This window comes from Nomascus leucogenys, chromosome 17 (genome assembly GCF_006542625.1).
Source record: "Nomascus leucogenys isolate Asia chromosome 17, Asia_NLE_v1, whole genome shotgun sequence".
NCBI lineage: Eukaryota > Metazoa > Chordata > Mammalia > Primates > Hylobatidae > Nomascus > Nomascus leucogenys.
In genome coordinates, this window is record NC_044397.1 from 71,050,550 (window position 1) to 71,072,341 (window position 21,792).

At 40.6% G+C, this 21,792-nt stretch overlaps 1 protein-coding gene across 3 annotated transcripts in view; it reads right to left on the bottom strand.

The window, feature by feature from the left end:
* The window catches only part of BMPER (BMP binding endothelial regulator), a 244,370-nt gene that overhangs the window by 80,372 nt on the left and 142,206 nt on the right, over positions 1-21,792 (bottom strand). For 2 of the 3 annotated variants that reach the window (XM_030796375.1, XM_003279194.3), the window contains 3 exons: positions 19,136-19,276; positions 16,292-16,396; positions 12,414-12,459 (listed from right to left, as the gene is read on the bottom strand). In XM_030796375.1, coding sequence (XP_030652235.1) covers positions 12,414-12,459; positions 16,292-16,396; positions 19,136-19,276 — 292 coding nt within the window. The remainder of the gene's footprint in view (positions 1-12,413; positions 12,460-16,291; positions 16,397-19,135; positions 19,277-21,792) is intronic. The other variant, XM_030796374.1, reaches the window with a different exon arrangement.

Sequence of the window (21,792 nt, forward strand, 5' to 3'; positions counted from 1 at the left end):
TGAAGAATCAGGAAAGGCTGTTTGTCTAGGCCCTGCCTGAACAGTGATGGAGGCCTCTGATAGAAAGAGGCTGTGGTGTGACCCAGAAGGACCCGAACTTCTCCACTCAGGAGCCCCCCATCTTGCACAGAATGTCACTGACAGCTGTTGGCCCAAAGGGACCTAAGGGTCAGCACATGATCCACCACGTGGCACCTGGGTGCCTTCCTTGGCCTCTTAAATGGGAAACAATCTAACACGTATGGGGGTGGGGGTGGAAAAGAGAGGAGTAGGTCACTTTCCACCAACCTGTAATCCACCAGAAATAGTAACCGATCTGTACATAAAAAACTGATTTCAAGAAATATTGTGTAGGCACATTGTTAAACGTTATGAATTTGCTTTCACATATTTTCCATAATTCCATGAGCTCACCAACTTGAAACAAAAGAGCAAACAAAGTAAGCAGTCCCTAACTACGAGGTCTCATCTAAAGCACATCCAAACCACAGCCAGTGCTACCATCCAGGCCTCTGCTATGGAGCCCAGTGCTGGCCCCCCTAACCTGGGCCCTACAATGGCCCATGCCTGCCCAGCACTCCCTCACAGTTCACAGCACAGGCATCCTTCAGCTCCCAGCCTGATGCCAGCTTCCCACAGCAACGCCCCTGGTGCCTCAGCCAAAGTCGTCTATTTCCTCTAAATTTCAAAAGCAAAACTGACCACATAGCCCAGATGTTCTGGGACAGTCTTAATTTCAAATACTCTATCTTGTAGTCACACTATGTTTTTCCTTTTATGGGTCAAAAATATGGTGTACCAAACTCATAGCCTGCTTATGATATATCATTTTCTTCCTTAGCTTATAGTTTTAGCATATTCTTAACTTCTAAGCCAGACCTTAAACTCCTTGTAAGTTTTATGTGTACCCCTCAGTGCCTGGCACACTGCCATGTATACAGAAGGGTCTACAGGTAGACACATGCCTCATGATGACGTTTCCATCAACAACAAACCACATGAGTGACAGTGGTCCCATAAGATTATAATACTGTATTTTTACTGTAGCTTTTCTATGTTTAGATGTATTTAGATACAAAAATACTTGCCATCGTATTATCATTGCCTACAGTATTTGTACTGTACAGGTTTGTAGCCTAGTAGCAATAGGGTGTGACATTTAGCCTAGGTTTGTGTAAGTGCACTCTATGATGTTCGAATAATGGCAAAATTGCCTAATGATGCACTTCTCAGAACATATTCCTACCATTAAGCAACATATAACGGTATATATGTACTACATGGATTCTTTTTTTAATTACTCAAAAAATATTACTGCTGTAACACATATTATGTATCAATAAATATCTGCTGAATGAATGAGTTAATTAATTTGAGAACATATTTTGGTGAAAAAAAATTGCCCACACTGAACTTACTAAAATAGTTCAGTGTAATGACACATACAGCAGGTAACCAAAATCTCCTAATCGATTAACTGAATAATTAATGAATGCTCTCAGAATAAAGAGACTATTAGGAAAAAAATTCTGAAAACTCAGGAACATTATTGGGGAGCTATGTCTGGTGCCAAGAAAGCTAGCTGAGAAATTCAAATTCATGGAAGTCCAATTTCTCCATTTGAATAGAGATAACCTACCCCACTAAAAACTATTGTCAAAATCAAAAAGCTAAATCAGAATCAGAACAACATGGGAAAAGAACTTACCTCTAATGCCTAATATGACCAGGAGTGGACAGCAGAATAATGGACCCCCAAACATGTCCGCCTCCTAATGCCCAGAACCTGTGACTATGTTATTTACATGGCAAGAGGGAATTAAGTTTGCAAATGGAATTAAGGTTGCTAATCAGCTGATCTCAAGATGGGCACTTCTGAAAGAGGTGAATGTATTCACAAGGGCCCTTAGCAAAAGAGGAAGGCAGGTGCATGGGCCTTACAGTGTGAAAGGGACTCAACCTGCTGTTTGCAAGTTTGAAGCAAGGGGTCAGGAGCCAAGGAATGTGGGCAACCTTCAGAAGCTGGAAAAGGAAAAAAAAAAAAAAACGGATTCTCTCCCCTAGGGCATTCAGAAGAAACACAGCCCTGCTGACACCTCGATTTTAGCCCACTGAGACCCTTTTCAGACTTCTGACCTCCAGAACTGTAAAACAATACATTCGTGCTGTGTTAAGCCAATGAGTATTAATTTGTCATCTGCAGCCGTAGGTAACTAGCACACTTAGCAACATCCAGCGTGGCTACTATAAAATAATTAGTGTATGGCAAGTACCAAGCCAGATGCTTTCTGTATTTTCAGTATCCCCTTTCATCCTCACTATCCCCTTTCATCCTCACTATGTCTGTGCACATTGTATATTCATACTCTAATTTTTTAGCAATGAGTTTGAAGAAGTCGCCTTGTTGCCCATGGTTACTCGGCCAATAGTTGTAAAGGTGGAATCCAACCCAAGACACTGTGGCTTCAAGGCCATTCCTTTCCCCCACAGCATCCTGCAAACTTGTTAACTAGCTGGGGTCACAGAGCTCTTTGATAATCTGAAGAAATGGGTAGACACTCGAATCCTCTCAAATGTAGAGGTTCATAGAGACCCTGTCAAAAGACTGATCAATGCTGTCCTAGGAGTCTGGGAACACCTATCTATAAGTTAATTATAAACAATAATATGTGATTCTCTTATATAATGTGTTTCTATTTCATCTCCCCAACTACATTAAATGTTTCTGAGCTCAGGGTCTGTATCAACTTTTTATTCATGTCCTCCAGAGCACCTTCCAGAATGCCAAAAGCTCACTGAATGTTAATATGCAGTTCATACAGAAGATGCATTTTTGCCACTCTCACTATCCAAGATCTGACCTTAAAACATCTTCTCTATTTAAACCAGAAATTTTTATTTATCAATTGAGAGAACTGTGTATCTGAGCTAAAGAGATGGGTTTCACAACTCCAAGTTAACCTGGCTTCCAGCTTTAAAGCCTCCTCCGAGCTTGGCAGACATTGAGCATATTATTGCTTAGAAGAGTCTTGTGTTTGAATCCTGATTTGGCCACTTAAGGCTTATAAAATCATGCACAAACTACCTACATAACCTCAATTTGTTTGCCTATAACATGACTCTAAGAACAATTACCTTGCAGGGTGATTATAAAGATAGCATTGCAAAGCTGCCAAGAACATAAGAGATACTCAGAGTAGTCATTATTCATTTCCTTATTATAAATGTTATGCAAATCTAGCAAGCAGTTATCTAGTGCTGGCTAAAATGGGGTTTAGTAAGACTGTAACAAACTTAGAAAGTATAGATTTGTTGAAAAGACAATGTAAATTGAGGTAGTTTATAAAAGACATAAAATACAGATTGGGGCTAGAATGAAGTAAGCCTTCTAGGCCAAAAGAAGAATGTAAATAAAGTCATGGACATAGATAAGAGGGCAGCTTACACAAGAAGAGCAGGAGGCCAATCAGACCAGAGTGCAGAGCTGCTTCGGAAGATACAAGATACCCAAGTTGTCTAAATAAATTGGCCTGAGATTTATTGCCAGCCTGAGAAGTTTAAATGTATTCCAAACAACCAGCATTTCTTGATGTGTTTCCTGTGAAACATCAATCCTGCCTGTTGCTCTGCCAAAATAAGTAGAATTAAAAAAAAAAAAAAAAAAAAAACAACTCTGCCGCTCAAATTAGTTTGGGAGGTGCTCTGTACTCCATCAACCTCCTTCACCATGCACATTAGCATATTAAGGGCTCTGAGAATTCTGCAGTAAGGAAACACATTTAAGTTTACTTGACCCAGCATTTCCTGAGTGTATTTAATCACAGAACCTTGTTTTGAAAATATTACTCATTATTATCCCTCAGCACTAGTGTTTTATAAAACAAACTCTGGGAAACCGCAAGTGAAGGAAGCTGGTGTAGGTTTCCGTGAAAGCCAAGTTTGGGTTCTGACAGGGGTGTGCAAAAAGGGGTGAAGGAGAAGACAGATGGAGATTACATGCAAGCAATAGGATGAGTGTCCAGCTGCCATGGGAATGGCAAGGAAAGTATTTATTTGAAAAACATCACAAAGAGACAATCAAGCAAACCTGATGATTGATTAGCAACATGGGGGAGAAATGCCAAAAGTATGAGAAATAACATTAAGGCTCAAATCTTGTGCAGCTGGGATATGGGGCGCCAGAATTCAGTCAACAAATAGGGATTGGAAACAGCCATTAACTCCTCCATCCAACTCCCAGCACAAATAATTGGGGGAATCAAAGGTAGAAACTATTAACAAAATTCAAATGCAATACTTTGAAAGAAGAACATGTTCTCCAAGAAGCTGATATCTACCACATTAGCATCTTGTTAAGAAGTGATATGTTAAGGACCTCAAAGCTTAAACAAATCTGAAACCAGAGTGAGAAAGTACAGAAAGGGCACCATGAAAGTGGAGCTGTAGGTTTACAAGATGAAAAAGCAAAAAGTAAAACAACAGATACTTGCACTAAAGAAGGATATGGGAAGTCAGAGAAGAGGGGTGGAGCAATGAGTGAGGGCAGAGAGTACTAACGTGGAAGGGAACAGAGATAAGGAGAAAGAATGACAGCATTCATGAATATGAATTTCACATCAAAGGGCCACGCATAGCATAGCTAATGAGTCATCTTTCCATACTCCCAGCAAAGGTTACAACTGAAGTATTGTAACCCAAGAGACTGAAGAGGTTAAAGTGACCTCATAAATGTAGGTAAGTTTTTAAAAAGTGAGTAAATACAACCGCTTGTGAGTAGAAGCCACTAGTCATGTATAAAAGAAAGTAACTGGCAAACCTCATATCTATTTGGAAGTGAACCTCCAAAATGAATACAAACGTAGTCAGTAGAGAACAGAGAATAGTGCGTAAAAGTTTGGGCTTTGGAGTCTCATAGGCCAGTGTATTAGCTGACCACAAACTATTTAATTTCTTTCACCCTCAGGCTAACGACTGCTTCTAATTCATAGGAACATGGTAAGGATTAAATGGCAAAATGGAGAGCATTTATCACAATACCTGACTGATATGGACTAATGTTCAATAAGTCGCTGTTAGTTATAGGAGCAATTGCAGAGGCAGCAGAAGTAGCAATTTTTGTTGCTTTTATTTTGCTCATAGGAGATGTGACCTCCAAAGAGGAATAAATCTGCCTCAGCTCTGCATATAGTAATGTATAATTAGTTATACAGTACTTTCCACCAAGTGTATTTTTTAAGTTTCACAGCTTGTGGTTTCTATTGTTCATTTGTCGTTTAGCTGTATTTTAGGTGTGTCATTACCAAGGAGTTTCTGTCACACATACCCTCAGTCAAAACTGGATACTTGCAACTTTCCTCAGATTCAACATGGCAGCCTTGGCTACATTGTACCAGATGTCTAATAATGAGTTCACATATCTTCTTCTATATAAAATGCATTCTTTTGAAATTAAGCAAGAAACTAGCTTTTAACTGAATTATGTCATAATGCTACACCTATATTAAAAATAGCTTTCCCAAGCAAAAATCCAGGGAGGCCTGTAGAATGAATACTGGATTAGGAGATTTTTAAAAATATTCAAGTCTTCATCCCAGCTCTTTCAGTTAGTACTGCTATGAGTCTCAGTTTCCTCACCTGTGAAGTGAGAGGTCTGACCTCATATTAAGGTCCCTTCACTTACAAATTTCCTGATGCTAAAATGGTGATGAGCTCCAAAGGCAGGGCAACTCTGCTCTTACCCATTCCTGGTGGAAATTATATACAGAGTTATTTCAAGTTCAAAAGTATATGTACTTAAAAAGAAAATTTGGGGAGATCTTCACTTGACCCCAGTAACTTGAGTTACCAAGAGAAAAAAAAAATGGAAAAACTAGTAGACATGGAAAACAAACAAAATGGAAAACCAAGCCAGTTTGATTTGTCAGTGAGCTCAGAGCATACCAACCACCACTTCTCTGTACTTGAGCAGAAAGACAGAGATGCCACAGTAGAAGAAAGCCTGGGGACTTGAGTCTCCATTTCCACCAAGGTGTGGTTGGAGGGACAACACTGTTAATTGGAAATTCCTCTTAAGGTCCTTCGCCAGTCTCCAATGCTTACAAGTTGTAAAGCCCTCCAGACCTTCTCTTCCCCTTCTTAACTTCAGCTGGTTATCAAACTGTACAAAATGACAAGGAAGCTAAGGGAAGTAATTCCAGACCAAGCTTTTGGGCCAGCTAACTGGTTGGAATTCAGGCTCCACAACTATCTTGAGCATTCTTCTTAACCTCTAAGCCTCATTTCCCTCAACTGTAAAATGGAGCTAACAGCACTATTTGACCACAAGACGGCTGTGATAATCAAATGAAACCAAATGAGACTGCCCAAGATAGTGTTTAGAGATGGCAGATGCCAAATAAATATTAGCTGCTGCTGCTAGTGGTGGTACTACTGTTGTTATTATTGCTATTATTGTTATCTATGGATGATGACGGTGGTGATTGTTAATTCATCAAATAATCACTTATCAAGGACTTACTGAGTACTAACACCCTGTGGGAATTGACAATAGGTGGTAGAGAAAAGGTGATTCCTAATAACTTCAGTCTCCTTCCACTCTGTACCAATTTACAGCAAGAAAAATTACAGTAACAGTATCCCTTAGAGCAGAACAGCATATAAAACAGAAAACAAACTGATTTCCTCAAGCTCCTTCCAGTGTGGCTTCTACCAGTGTGGGATCTCCCAGCCACCATGTGTGGTACAGCGGGTTTTATTTGCCACCCCTGTCTGCTGTTTGGGCCTGAGGAGCAGTGTCAAGCCCGACTCCAGATGCTGGAGCAGAAACTTCAGTGGCCACTTAGCTTAACACCTCCTTGGCAGGGCTAAAGTCAACACCACAAATTCTTATTCTACAAGCATCTTGAGCTCTGGTTTCGAATTTCTTTGCTTTCCTAAGTTAAGGACAGACTCTTGGTGTTAAGGGACCTGGAGTTGCTTATAGCCCCGGAGGCCAGAAACCTTGCTCAAACACAGAATCACTAATTTGCAGAACCTCTGTCAGTGGAGATTTCTCATAAAATGGGCCCCTAGGTTGCTGTTTCATTATGGGTTTTTTTCCTAGGGAAATAAATGAAATTGTTATTATATTCTCCCCCTCCTACAGCCACTCTGTTTAACTGGAGCTACCTGTACGCATCCCAGAGGGCTTACGTCAGATGTGCCAAAACGAGTGGCTGAGTGGCTGTGGTGGGTGTAGGCAGCAGGCAGGGCTCCTAAGAGAGCGGGCACACCAATGCAGCCTGCACACAGCTGGAAACTAACCCTGGGGGGTTTAAAAAGTCACCTGGCGACTGTGAGCCTCCTCTCACCCTGAGCTGCTGAAATTTGATATTTCCTGTTACTTGTGGGACATGTAGTTGAGGTTATTTCAATTAAATGCACATCTGTGCTCGGCATATTCAATCAGCCTCAGTGTTACGTAATCGTGAACTTGTGTTTTAAGCTGGGATTCTGATGGTTAGGTCTGATGTAGCTACAGGTACAGCTTAATGAACCACCAGGGACTGGGCATGCACGTCTGGGCCACCTTTGTCTCTGCTTTTGTAGATGGCTGAGAGATTAAATTTTCTCATATACTCAATCTGTAAATCTCAGTCTCTCTCTCTCTGCCCCTCCCTCCATCCCTCTCTCCCTTTCTTTCTCTATACACACCTCACATACACCTTTCTTCTTAGTGACAACTTTCACCCTATGTATTATTTCCATGTCAGAAAACAGATACCCTGCCAGCAAAGAATTTATCTGATTCAGGTCTCTGTTGGGTGGTTAGGTCAAGATTCCACCTACTATTTGCCAACACACAGTAAAACAACATTTTGCATAAACAAAAGGCTACACACAAAACAGGCAAGTGGCCTCCCTGGCACCTACCCTGTGCTCATGTGTGCCCAGCCGAGGCAAGTCCAGACTGGCTTAAGGCTAGAGTCTCACACTTTGGCAAGAAACAGCATTGGCAAGAAGGCTTTATAAAGTTTGTGTAGCCCACTTCAAATATTTTATTTTAAATAAATCATCAGAATCAAATCTAATTCTTTTCAGTTGGAAAGGGAGAAAGAGAGGCTGTTTCATGTTATGAAAAGACAGCAATGCTTTTCATACTTCTCTCAGGTCTGATTTTAAGAGGACTTTTGTTCTCCTATTTTGAGAGAATCATCATTGCTTCTTCAGGCCAACCCTATAAAAACTGTCCTACTGTGGGGAGGACAACGGTGTTGTGTCTCCTCTATTATTTCTTACCTACAGAATTGTAAATTACCATTATTGCTGACTGTTGTAAGGAGAGGCCCATAAGAATGTTCTATACATGCACTTCAAGTTTCCTCTTCGTTACTCCTTTCAGAGATCTGAGACAGCCCCCAAACACTACCAAGATTAAGACTAACCCACGCAATAAGGGAGAAATTCTGTGGGATTTTAGAAACAGACAATGTAATGCCACTACTGCTAGAAATAATGCAACACTTATTTAACTACCACAGGTAACCAAAATAAATTGCAGAGTATGTGAAGCTCTGTAATCAATCCATTTAACTGACGTATGCATGTATGTGTGCATGGAGGTATTCTTGCGTCCTTTCAGAGAAGGGCTGGAAGTAGCTTACAGATATAAAAAGTAAATAGCTGAAAACACCTAAGAGTGAACACATATGATGAAGTCAGGAGTAAGCTTATTACTCAAAACCTGCATGCTTTTAGAGGTGGAGTATAAATTTATTTTTAGCTTCCTAGCAACAGAAGCAAAGATAGTAACTTTTTTTAATCATTCAAGATATAATTATGCCTTCATAATTTTTGCAGGGTTAGAGAATTAAAATACAGAAACATATTCAATTAAACCCAGAGGCTTCCATCTCACTTTACTCTCCTACTGCATCTAATCCACAGGTGCCAAAGGTCAGTTATTGCTACTAGTATCACAGGTGCTCATGTCTGCATTCACCCATGCTGTTTCCTCTATTTGGAATGCCTGTGGCACCCAATGAGGGGTAGTTTTGCTCCCCAGGGGACATTTGGCAATGTCTGGAGATATTTTTGGTTGTCACAACCTTGCAGGGGATGCTACTGGCATTTAGTGGTTAGAGGCCAGGGATGCTGCTAAAGATCCTGCAACGCACAGGACAGCCCCACAACAGAGAATGATCTGGCCAAACTCTCAGTAAGACTGAGGTTGAAAACTCCGCAGTAACATCATGGAGAGAGAGAGAGAGAGAGAGAGAGAGAGAGTGTGTGTGTGTGTGTGTGAGAGAGGGAGAGAGTGTATGTGTTTTAATAAGATATAAATTAGTTGTTTTTCTGGCTTTAGAAAACACTACATTTTTTTATAGTTTTATCCTTGCTTTCTCTACTCTAGAAATATGTATATCAAGAGAGCTTTCATAATTTACAAAGGAGGAAAAAATGTGCCCAAAGGTTTGTTCTGAATCCTGGATATAATGACAAAGAAATTTCAAAGTAGGAGGTCTCGAAGCCACAGCTAAAGGACATCAGAATAAATCTACCTGAATGTGTTATGAAAAACTGGGCATTGCTTAAAAATTGGAAGTCATCCCATCTCTTAACTCAATCTGAACAAATAAGCCTCGCCAAGTAGAATGCGTTTTACAGCAATGATGGAAGAACTGCTGGAGAGCAGGAGAGAGTAAACAGATGGAAAGAACACCAAAGGAAATTGAGAAATAGCCATCTGATGATATAACTGAGACTTGGACAGAGAACCACATGCCTGGGCTCTTCCAGCACTGACTGACCTGCTCCGCACAGGTGCAGAGTCACTGTCCTCCCGGTGCCCCTCCAGCTGGGTGGCTTTCTCCCTTGCCAATTGCCTCTCTCAGTGATAGAAGGCATGAGCTCATTCACATGGTTAACACAATATGGTACTTAATATAACCAGTTTAAAGCTTGCTTCTATTTTATAATACCTTCCCTTCCATTTGTATTCTTTTCTTTTTCTTTACGATGTCACCAGTTTTCTAGATATGGAAAGTCCAGCTCATAATGAATAAACTAATAATATAATGTAGCTTTTATCTCAACTATCTCAATAATCACCTATTGAATCCTTGCAAAATAAAGTCAGATAATTCAAGATTTAGACTGTTTCTTACAAGATTGGTAATTTTTTTTTTTTTTTTTTTTTTTTTTTGAGACAGAGTCTTGCTCTGTTGTCTAGGCTGGAGTGCAGTGGCATGATCTTGGTTCACTGCAACCTCTGCCTCCCAAGTTCAAGCTATTCTTGTGCCTCAGCCTCCCGAGTAGCTGGGATTTCAGGCACACACCACCACGCCCAGCTAATTTTTGTATTTTTAGTAGAGATGGGGTTTCACCTTGTTGGTCAGGCTGGTCTCAAACTCTTGCCCTCAAGCGATCTGCCCTCCTCGGCCTCCCGATTACAGGCATGGGATTACAGGCATAAGGCACTGCAGCCAGTTGGTCATATGTTTTTATGAAGCTGGTAAGCAGTGATCCTGCCTGACAACAATGTGATTGGCAGATGTAATGAGTCTGTGCTCATGCAAATTGAAAGAGTTAACTGGAAAATAAGAGGCATTCCTATGAGGTCTGTCTCTGCTTCAACTGGAAGACACTTTATGGGGAAATGCAAACATCTCCATTGACATGGATACAGAGGAAAACTTCATCAATGTAGACTCTATTCTGCTCATCCAGAAAGGAATTAACTGGAAGGCAGCCTCTGAACCATCCATAAACAAAGTTTCCTCAGGGTTTCTGGGAGGATGATTAAATGTATTAGATTGTACACGTGTTTTTAAATCAACTGGTGTGTTAATCATAGCTAATGTGTCTTCCTGCATTATTCTCTACTAAGTTGTACTTCATTGGCCTCCTTTGAGTTATTTTATGTACTTCATTATCTTTACAGTCAAAGTTTTTTATTAAATCTGTAATTAAATTTTCATTCATTCAACCAGCATTTTATCCAATATGTAACTGTTTAATAGCTCGCTGCTTCTAAAAATAGTAACATATATAGTAGATAAACATTATATTTAATAGCTTTATATAAATACACACACACATATAATGACCCTGCATATCTATTGTCCAAAGGTACTAATCAATTAAAAAAATAACAGAGTCTAGTAATTCTAGTAATATAAACTCTATTTTAGAGAAGTGGAAAGAACAAACCTGTGCCCATATGAAAGCTGCTTTCAACTGTCTTCCAGACCACTCTGTAAACATAACTGGCTCAGAAAACACACTGATAGACTTTATGACTTTGTTAATCCTACTTATCATACATGGGAACTAATTGACAGTGACATTACTAATACTCCTCTTTCAGTAAAACACTCCAGGAAGCTATCTCAAAACCATATGAATTTCAGGAGGACTAAAATGGCAATTTGCTAATAGATCTAGGCATGCGTCTACATGTGGGGATGATAGGAAGCTATTGCTATGCTCTGTCTGTATGAACAGTAGCACAGTCTCAGACAGCTTTCAGAATAGGCCATGCTCAGAAGGAACTTTCAAGAATACAGTTAAAAATAGTCATGAATCACACAACAACATTTTGGTCAATGATGGACCACATATAGGACTGTGGTCCCATAGGAATATAATACTGTATTTTTACTATACCTTTTCTACTTAGATACACAAATACTTACCATATGTTACAATTGCCTACAGTATTCAGTACAGCGACATGCTATACAAGTTTGTAGCCTGGGAGCCACAGGCTATACCATATAGGCTAGGTGTGTAGTAGGTTATACCATCTGGGTTTGTGTAAGTGCACTCTATGATATTCACACAACAACAAAATCGCCTAAGGATGCATTTCTCAGAAGGCATTTCACATCCTGTTAAGCGACGCATGACTATAATAGGATGGCAAAACCAACACCCCGACGACTTCTTGTTTTCTCTTTGCCAACGGCAAGACTGGATGCACCCAGGTGACGTGGTGATGAGGTGGGGGTGGGGTGAGGGAGCAGGAAGTGCAGCTGTTTGGCTTTATAATGGGAGAAGGAAAGCCCCTCCTAGACTTTGTATAATGTTTGGTTTTACTGGATAGCATTATCTTAACCGCGATGACTACAAATGCTATTAGCAGTTAAAATGCACATTAAGTTATCTGGTCCTTTTTAAAACCGAATCAAACCATTTATCTTCTTAATTTCTCATAGCAACAAATTCTGATGGAAGTATCTATATTTGCCTCAATTGTACCTCTGTGGGAGAATTACAACTGACTTAAAGTAACTGTAGGGAGGTAAGATGATCCCATCCTATATATACCTACAAAAATAAAATGCGTGGGAAACATACACCCCTATTTTTCTTGTTGCACTATAAAATGCAAAACAAATACTAATAGCACATTTTCAAAGGAATAAACTTACTTTCAGTGCAAATAGGACAGCATCCTTTTCTGTTAAGAATTTTGCCCTAATCAGAAGAAAAACAAATACAAAGTTAATGTTAAAAAAAAAAAAACAGAATCTGCTGAGGACAAATATCTTTTTAAAATCTAATATAAGATAAACCAATGAAATCAGTCCAAGCTGTATTTGAACTCAATGCTCAGATGGTGATGAAGAGGGTGAAAATGAAGTTTCAAGTATCATGTTCTAAGGCCAGGCAAAGTCATTCAGTAAGCTTTCCTGTTTTTATCCTCCAAGAAATATAATACCTAAAGGGCTCACTAGTATGATTTTTCTCACATAGAAGGAAGATGAAGACAGTCTGGACTCAACCTTTTCATTGATATCCAAATCTAGCCCTTTAGAGACCAAGGGCACACACATAAAAATGAGAATTATCTGTCAACCTATCGATCCCTACAAGATCTTCTTTCTGTCTTTGCTTGTTGGAGAAACTTAAATGATAAACTGTAATCCAAGCTCAGGAATCATCAGCACTATGGATATGGGCAATAGCTGTGCTACAGATCAAATTCAGTCAGATTTGTTGTTTCAGAAAGTGGTATGTTATCCATGTTGAATCACTGTTATGCACTCAAAGCCAAAGAAGCTGAGAATTTTGAAACACTGAGTAATGCTTCATTACCTTTCTGGAAATACACTGCAATTTCCTACATTGCACATCTTTTAAGATTTTTAATGCATGACATTTAAAGGAGGTGACGTATTCTCAGGACTCATATCAGAAAATCAGTTGTCTTATCTCTGACTCAGTGGTTAATCACAGAGAAAAAGAAACGTAGAAGAAGTTTAACATTTAGGGAGCACTTCCTATATAACAAACATCTTATTCGATATTTTACTTATGTGGTAACGTTGGGTTAGTGATAAGGATTTAATACTTATGACCTATTAGGATTTAATGAACATTAGAGATTTTATAATCACTGTTATTAAGATGCACAAGAACCTTATGAGCTGAGTATTTCCCTTTTTATAGGTAAAGAAATCGATGTCTTGCAACACAAGGGTAGGGCCAAAAATCAGACCTAATTTTGTCTGACTCTAAAGGACATTTTCTTCCCACTGCAGTTTTGTCCTCTTGAGTCCTTTCTCTTGAAGATAATTTAATATTTATTATCTGCTATACACTAGACTGAGTGCTATGCATGCATTCCTCATACTTTATCATTTAAATTTCACAATAACCCTCCACATGCAGTTGTCCTTATCCCCTGTTTACAGGGAACTAAGGAAACAGAGACCACAGAGAGGTTGCCAAGGCTCATGTCAAAGCCACATGGCTCACACACTGCTCATTCACTCACTCACTACTGGTCATTTCCATCAAGAGTAGGCTTAAGTACTCAAAAAGAAAAAAACAGATTGACTTAAAGACTTCTGGTTAATTATTGAAGATCTTTAATCAGGTCTGATTTGTTTTTGCATCAGCTAGGCCTAAATGATACATTAAAGGCTTTGACAACTTTGAGTGAGACTTAAAACTCAGCCCCAGCCAGCCATCCCATAGTGTGGGGGCATCACAACATATTTTCATTGCCTAGAGCTCTGCTGTCAATTGCAATTTGGCACAGGGGTCTCTTTTGGTTTCTCAAGACTGAAAGCAGTTGCAGATGAAGCCAAATGAGGTCAGCTCAGGCCCAGGGAATGACGGCCACAAGAGGATTAAGGTGCTCTATCCCAACGCAGCAGAGCCGCCTTAAAGCCAAGGCCCCAACCAAACGTGACTACAATTCCCTACATCCACATCGCAGTGGAAACTTCCATCTCTTGTCTTCAGAAAATGAAAGTGGCAGTGACGATATCACTAAATTAGATGGGGGAATAAATCAGGTACAAGCTGTAAAGTCAGAGCACCTGTGTAATATGCAATTAGCTGTAAGACTCTGGTTATGCTGCAGGCTCATCCATAAGCAGGGTCTAGAAATAGCACCCACCTCAGAGGGGTGATGTTAGCATTAAATGAGATTAGTGTTGTGACTATAAAATCTCAGTACATATTAGAGATGGAGAGATGACAGTGTCCTGATGACCCAGTCCCCACTACAGCCCTCATAGCCCTTCTTACAAATGGCACTCCTTTGCCTCTGGGGGAGTTGCAGGATGGGGAGGGGGGGCAGGATAGACAGGGAATCCAATCATAAAACCCTTCTTCTACAAGAAATATTTACATCTGGAAAAAGAGATATGCAGTAGCCAGGAAAGACAGAGCAGGGAATACAAGCTCCTTCTCTCTCTCTCTCTTTTTTTTTTTTTTCAAAATTTCCCCAGACAATGTAGGGGAAGGGAAATAAGTTTTTAACAAGATTTCCATGGTAGATAGAGCTGAGTTATCTTCCAAAGACCTCCTGCTGGCCCCTGAGAAGGGAAAGTGTGAACTGGAGGAGTGGTTGGAAGGAAGCCTAGAAACAGAAAGGTGGCCCCTGAGGCAGGGGCCTTGGCAGGGGCACCAACAAGCTTTGACAAGGCGTGGAGAGGGTGGGTGGGGCAGGGAAAGGCCTCTGCTTGGAGGGATGGAGGCCCCTGGCCCAAATGTGGTCCACAATGATGAAAGGCTAATGAGACATCAGTGACATAAAGAACATTGACCTCCCCCCGCCCTCCCGTCCTCCAGCAAGAGCACAATGAAAACTATCAATCCAGCTACAAGTGGCAGAATTCAAGTGAAGCTGGAAACTCCACGGCGGCCTGCTGAGGTTAGTTACTTGAGCCACCAGGTTGGCACAGCATCCTGTTTTTGTCTTGTAGAATAAGGAAGCCCATTATTACTAACATGTGCTGCAAGAGTTCATTAGCAGCGAGGGTTCCCGGAGGACTGGCAAAATGATGTGATCCCATTTTTCCCAATGAATATTTATAAGCAGACCATGTTCAAGTCTACTTATTGTATCTTCTTTTTTTTTTTCTTTTATGGGAGGCTTTCAGTTTTACGTCTGAGGCTTTTTAAAGCAAGACTAATTAGGGTTTTTTTTTTCTCTTTTTCCTCTCCTCTTTATTCAGTTGTGCAATAGCAACAGCTGTTGTTTTTTTGTGCCTCATTTGGCAGTCAAGTAAAAACAGCAACTTTTGTTTATAATAATAACAGATGTGAATAAAACTAAAAGCTGTCTATAACAGAGAAGGGAGGACATGTCCTGAATTTATGGATATATTTTTTCATTCACGGGAAGGTGTTGAATAGGTTTGACATTTTCCCAAATTTTATAAAACTTTAAAAGGTTTCAAGTTGCTGAGGTGAATTCAATGAACCTCATGCTTTAGAAGATAATGGTTGCTTTATTCAGTGTGCTGGAGCTATGAGTTGAAAAGAGATATTTCCATAAGGATGCTATTTCCATTTGGGGCTACAATGGAGGCCATGATTAGAGAGAGAAAACTTCAGCAAAGAAATCGGGGATGCCATGAGGCAGGAGAAACCCCTTGGGGAAGTATTAATAAACAACCACATATTACTTTGAATGGCTATAAGAGGAAAGCTCTGATTTGAGAAGGGAGAGAAAAGAGGAAAAGGCAAAAGACAGTTACAATGTTAAACAAAACCTGGCAAAAGAAAACAAAGAAAGAGATCTTGCAGGAGTTGGAGAAGTTTTACAGAATGAATGGGAGATGTCAATAAGAAATCAGAATTGGGACAAGAGCAAAGCAACAGCTATTTTCATGCAAGGATAAAATCTGCAAGAAGAATGAGCAAACTTTGCGAGGGGCATTTGGCTAGTCAGGAATGTAGAGGCTTTGGGGGAGCTGGAGTCTGTGTTCGGAAGATGGCATGCGACCGTGCCACACACAGGACATTTCTCAAGACACTAAGGTAAAGTCAATCTGTGTTCCAAACATACCTGTGGACAGCTACTGATGGGAATGCACTGCTTATTGCGACACTCCGTCCTGCCTTTCACACAAGCACAGATGGTACAATTGATAGAGGACCACATCTCTCCATCCTACAAGAGAGGGCACAGGATCCTGTCAGCAGCTGGAGGCTGACAGGAGTTGAGGCAACAGACTGTAATCTCTCCATGGAGGAAAGCATTTCTTGCCCTGAGTGAGGGATGCCATCATTAGACTAAATGACTCAGGTGTCTGTCTACACCCAACTGCTTTAAGATAAAGATTAGTGAAGATTTCAGATTGTGTGCAAGCATGTGTGTGTGTGTGTGTGTGTGTGTGTGTGTTCCCCCTCCTGGATATAAAAATAATTATTGTGTGTTTAACTAAGCCATATTTATGTCTTCTTGTCATGCATTGTTTACTTAGTTCCACCCTGGGGGAAAACCAAGCATGAATTTTCATACATGATACAATGACAGAAATCTAATTTTCCTATTTGATAAGACTAAAATATTTAAGCCGTCCCAAGCACCAATAGTTAACTGAGATGTCCAGAGGTGGTTAATTACCAGATGTGCCATGGTTCTGGCCCATACGGGACATGCATAAAAGAGAGGCTAATTCAAATGACTCCCAGTGCTCAGACAGACACAGAGGCAAGCCACTGAAAATGCAGAGCTCAGAGAGAAGACTCCAAGTGCCATGGACATCCTGTCCCTGCCTATCTAGTCCTCTCCTCTCAAAACGCAGGGCAGCATTTCCTAGACTAGATCCTTGCTCAGACAGAAAGAGCTATTTGAGGAATTTCTTTCACTCATGAAAGGTATAATCTGTGAATGCCAAATACCACAAAAAGCCCTTGTACCTATGGAGGACAGGCAGGGATGTGCATCCTTGCTTGTGGGTAGAAAAGATCACAGACAACAGAGTTGGGCTGAAAACAAAACAAGGATTCCTTCCTGAGCTTGCAGATCCAAGCAGCAGATTTTTGTTAAAAACAGAAACAGTTGAGATATTTGATGACTCCCCCGCCTCTTTCCCTTCCTGACTTTTTGAAGCTATTTTAAGGACTGTCTACCCTCTAGTGCCTTTCAAGAGAGAAAGACCTAACGGAATCTGCCTTAAAGGACACCTGACTGTACCAAGTTCTCTGAGTACACATTTCTAGGAATCTATGTCTCTGTGAATTATTTTAAGCCTCAGTCATTTAAAGGAACCGTTTTTACAAGGTGCCTTACAAGTGTATTGCAGCCGGGCGCTGTGGCTCACGCCTGTAATCCTAGCACTTTGGGAGGCCAAGGAGGGTGGATCACAAGGTCGGGAGTTCGAGATCACCCTGACCAACATGGCAAAACCCCATCTCTACTAAAATACAAAAATTAGCCAGGCATGGTGGCATGCACCTGTAATCCCAGCTACTCAGGAGTCTGAGGCAGGAGAATCACTTGAACCTGGGAGGTGGAGGTTGCAGTGATCCGAGATCATACCACTGCACTCCAGCCTGGGTGACAGAGCAAGACTCCATCTAAAAAAAAAAATGCATTGCACACAGCACCATGGTGAGAGTGAGGCTATTTCATCTGGGTGTTCTGGAGACACAGGAGGAGGAGACTTTATATCAAGAGGACATATGAGCATCTCTGAAAGTCTGGTGTAAACACAACACGCATGCCTCCCTCTTCACTGGGCATGACACCTTATGTCTTTTTTGTCCTCAATTATTTTCTCTTTTTTAATTTTTTTAATTTTATTTTTAGTTTGTGGGTAAATGTGCAGGATGTGCATGTTTGTTACATAGGTAAACGTGTGCCATAGTGGTTTACTCCACCTATCAACCCATCACGTAGTTATTAAGCCCAGCATGCATTAGCCATCCTTTCTAATACTCTCCCTCCCTCCACCCTACCCCGCAACAGGCCCTAGTGTGTGTTGTTCCCCTTCCATGTCCACGTGATCCCATCGTTTGGCTCCCACTTATAAGTGAGACCATGCGACACCTCATATCTTCTTACTATTCCATCAGAACCAGTACCTCTCCCTCCAACTACTTCAGTGTGATAGGAAGTCTGGCTCAGTGCAACATGCCTGCAGAGCTACCACAACTGACTTGTTTATGTGGGTCTTGATTCTCATGGGTATCATGAGGTGACAGCTTCAGTACAGAGTGATTTGACTCCTTCCACCCCTAGGGAAAATGGACTAGATAGGAGGTACTTTGGACAAAGCCAACCACCTTGCATTTTGAAGTTTAAATGGCCATTGCACTGTTTCCCACTTGGGGTCCTCAGAGAATAATGTAAAATACACCTGAGATTGGTAACAGATGGCCAAAAGACAACCTTTTTCATTCAGCTGGGCAGAGCTCTCTCACCTGGCTCAACTACATACACTATTAACATCCTTATCTGAATATCTTCCAAATGAGAAAATTTTTCTTTGCAAAGGTAGCTTTGTGAAAAATTTCTGAAAGCATCAAGCTGTATAGATCCATCAGGATCTTGACAAGGATCATCACCTTGACAAGTGTCATTGAGCATCTCCAATGAGACAAGGTACTCCTAACTATTCAGGCAGGTTTTACAGGCTTTTTTTACAGACTATATTTCAGCAAAAATATAGTCAAGAAAAACATCTTTCAGACGGTTGATTCTCTGCCCCTATCTGCACTTGATTCTAACTATATATGTATATATAATACTGTAATATAAATACATTCTATTAATATATGCACACATATACATTTGTATATGTATACAGAAATTATGGGATAACCCAATCTGCCTCGTGTCTGGAGCTTTTTAATTGTCAGCGTAGTAATACAGGAGTTCCCATGTGCTTGTCTCATGACATACCCGGAAAATCTTGTTGCCAAATTTGCACACTTTGATGTCTTCTGGGGGCACTCGTAGGAGGCACTCTTCACAACAGCCCTCCTGGCCTTGGTCACAGACACCAGGGTGGGAACACTTCTTCTTGCAAACCACAGTAGAGTCCTGGGGGCCCAAAGGCAAACTAGAAATTAAAAATGATTTTCACCTCTACCAAACAACCTACCGGGCCTTCCTTTCATAACCCATAACTATCTGTGTCAAAGTCTGTAAGGTACCATATTTTAATTTATTGCAATAAATCATTCACTTCAAAATGTGATTGTTGATTAAGTATCTAGACTAGAATATGAGGGCACTGTGGAAACTATGGCATGCAACCCCTACCTCCCAAGGATTTATGATTTCACATTCCAGAGACTGATGAACCCACTCCACCAACATGTGGCAAGACCACCCAGCTCCCCACGAACCACCAGTTTCCTTCTGCCTGCCCTCTACCTCTTTGCAACCTGCACTAATAGTGCTCTCTTGGGTCTCCTCCATGGCTTTATGCCACCGTTTGGAGCTTAACATAAAGGCATGATATCTTCGGTCAGAGGGTAAAAGTTAAGAGCAAAGGCACCACCTCAGGACAAGATTCCTCAAGTATGTTCTGTGCTCACCAAGGAACTGAACGAACAGTTTCAAAACTGGACCTGGGTTCCAGAGCTCTAATGTAGTGGAGTGACTTTGACCAGGCCACTTATCCACTGAAGGTGAAGAGTTTATATCATCTGTAAGTTAAAGAAGTATGATTTGATTTCAAAAAAAAAGTGCTCTTCTGCCTATTGTTTCTCAGGTTTACTGTGCCTCTTAAATGTAAAATACCTGGCACATAGAAATTATTATAAACCAACTTCAATTGGAAAAAATATAATCCTTTGTCAAACTGCATATCCTGATTTCTTATTTAAAAACAAGGGCACTCCCTAGCTCTCAAACAATGCATACTTCACCGTAGATCTCCTTGCTTTCATCGTGTACATGTGTGTATGTGTGTGTGGAGAGAGAGAACATGCTTTATGTACATATCATTAGACTGTGGTGCCTAGCACTGTGTTAAGCAATGAGAACACAAATACAGAGATGGATAAATGTACTTCTGTCCTCAAGGGGTTCTTCACAATGAAAGAAGGTAGATAACTGTGTAATCAAGCAAATTGCAATTATAATGTGGTAAACAGGACTAGCAAAGGTGTAAAGATAGCAAAGACAAGGGGAAAGTTACCTATCCAGGTAAGTCAGGAAAGCCTCTCAGGTTGTATGACACCTGAGATAGGCTGTTGTGGATGAAGAAGCATCTGCTAATCAAATTTAAAGATGGTAATAACATTGCTGGTAGAGGAATTGTCAAATTTGAAGGCACCGAGATCTGAAACCATCCTGCATGCAGAAAACTACAATTGACACTTGAGCAACATGGATTTGAACTGCATGGGTCCACTTACACTCAGAAATTTTTTCAATAGAAGTTACATCAAGCGTGCCTGCCTTTCCTGCCTCCCCTTCCACTTCCTCTGCCTCTTCTATCCCTGAGACAAGATCAATCCCTCCTCCTTTTCTGCTTACTCAATGTAAAGAAGATGAAGACCTTTATGATAATCAACTTCCACTTATTAAATAGTGAATATATTTTCTTTTCCTTATGATTTTCTAAATAACATTTTCTTTTCTCTAGCTTACTTCATTATAAGAATACAGTATGTAATACATAGAACATACAAAATATGTGTTAATTGACTGTTTATATGATTGGTAAGGCTTTCAGTCAACAGTAGGCTATTAGTTAAGTCTTTAAGGAGTCAAAAATTAGACATGGATTTTCAACAGTACAGGGAATCAATGCCCCGACACCCACATTGTTGAAGAGCCAACTGTATTAAATCGTATTCAGCAGGTTCCTGCACCTGCCATGGAAATCATAAGAAACACTGGGTGGGGACACTATAAATGGAAGCTCAAAGCAGACAGAAAATAATACTGACTACTCAAAATGATTGCAGCTTGATTTTTCAAGCATTTAATATCCCCAAGATGACTGTGAATTCATACTCTAGTAAAACACCCTTTTGGAGGAAGAGTATTAATTATACTTCCTGCTATGCACGGAGACGTATTACCTAATCATCTCTCAAGGAACCCATGAACCCAAAGCACAGCAAGTACAACTAACTCCCATTCATGGGATGCCAGGCTTTCCTGTGAGCAAGAGAATTGGGAATGTGATATTTTTCATCAAAGGCTCAGTATCCACAAGAGGAAGCTATCTCTTGCGAAATTCTTAGTGGAGAGGAGAAGTCCTGAGGATGAAGGCCAAGGCAAGAAGGGGGTGCTATACGTTTAGCACAGGATAACACAAACCATGGGAGGAGGAAGAAGCTTCGGTAAGGTATTCTCAGGCTTAGGAATTACTCCATGTTCGTTGTTCAGGGGAACGGACAGTTCAGCCCTTAACCAACCACCCCCTGAAGTGGTGCATGCTACTGAACAAAGCATGTAATCAAGAACTACTGAGTTCTAATCCCAGCTATTGACTCATAGCTGACATTGAGTAGAGCTCCCCTCTTTCCCTCTCCAGACCTTTAACTATTAAAAATAAACAACAACAACCATCACCACGAAAGTGTATTCTAAACTTG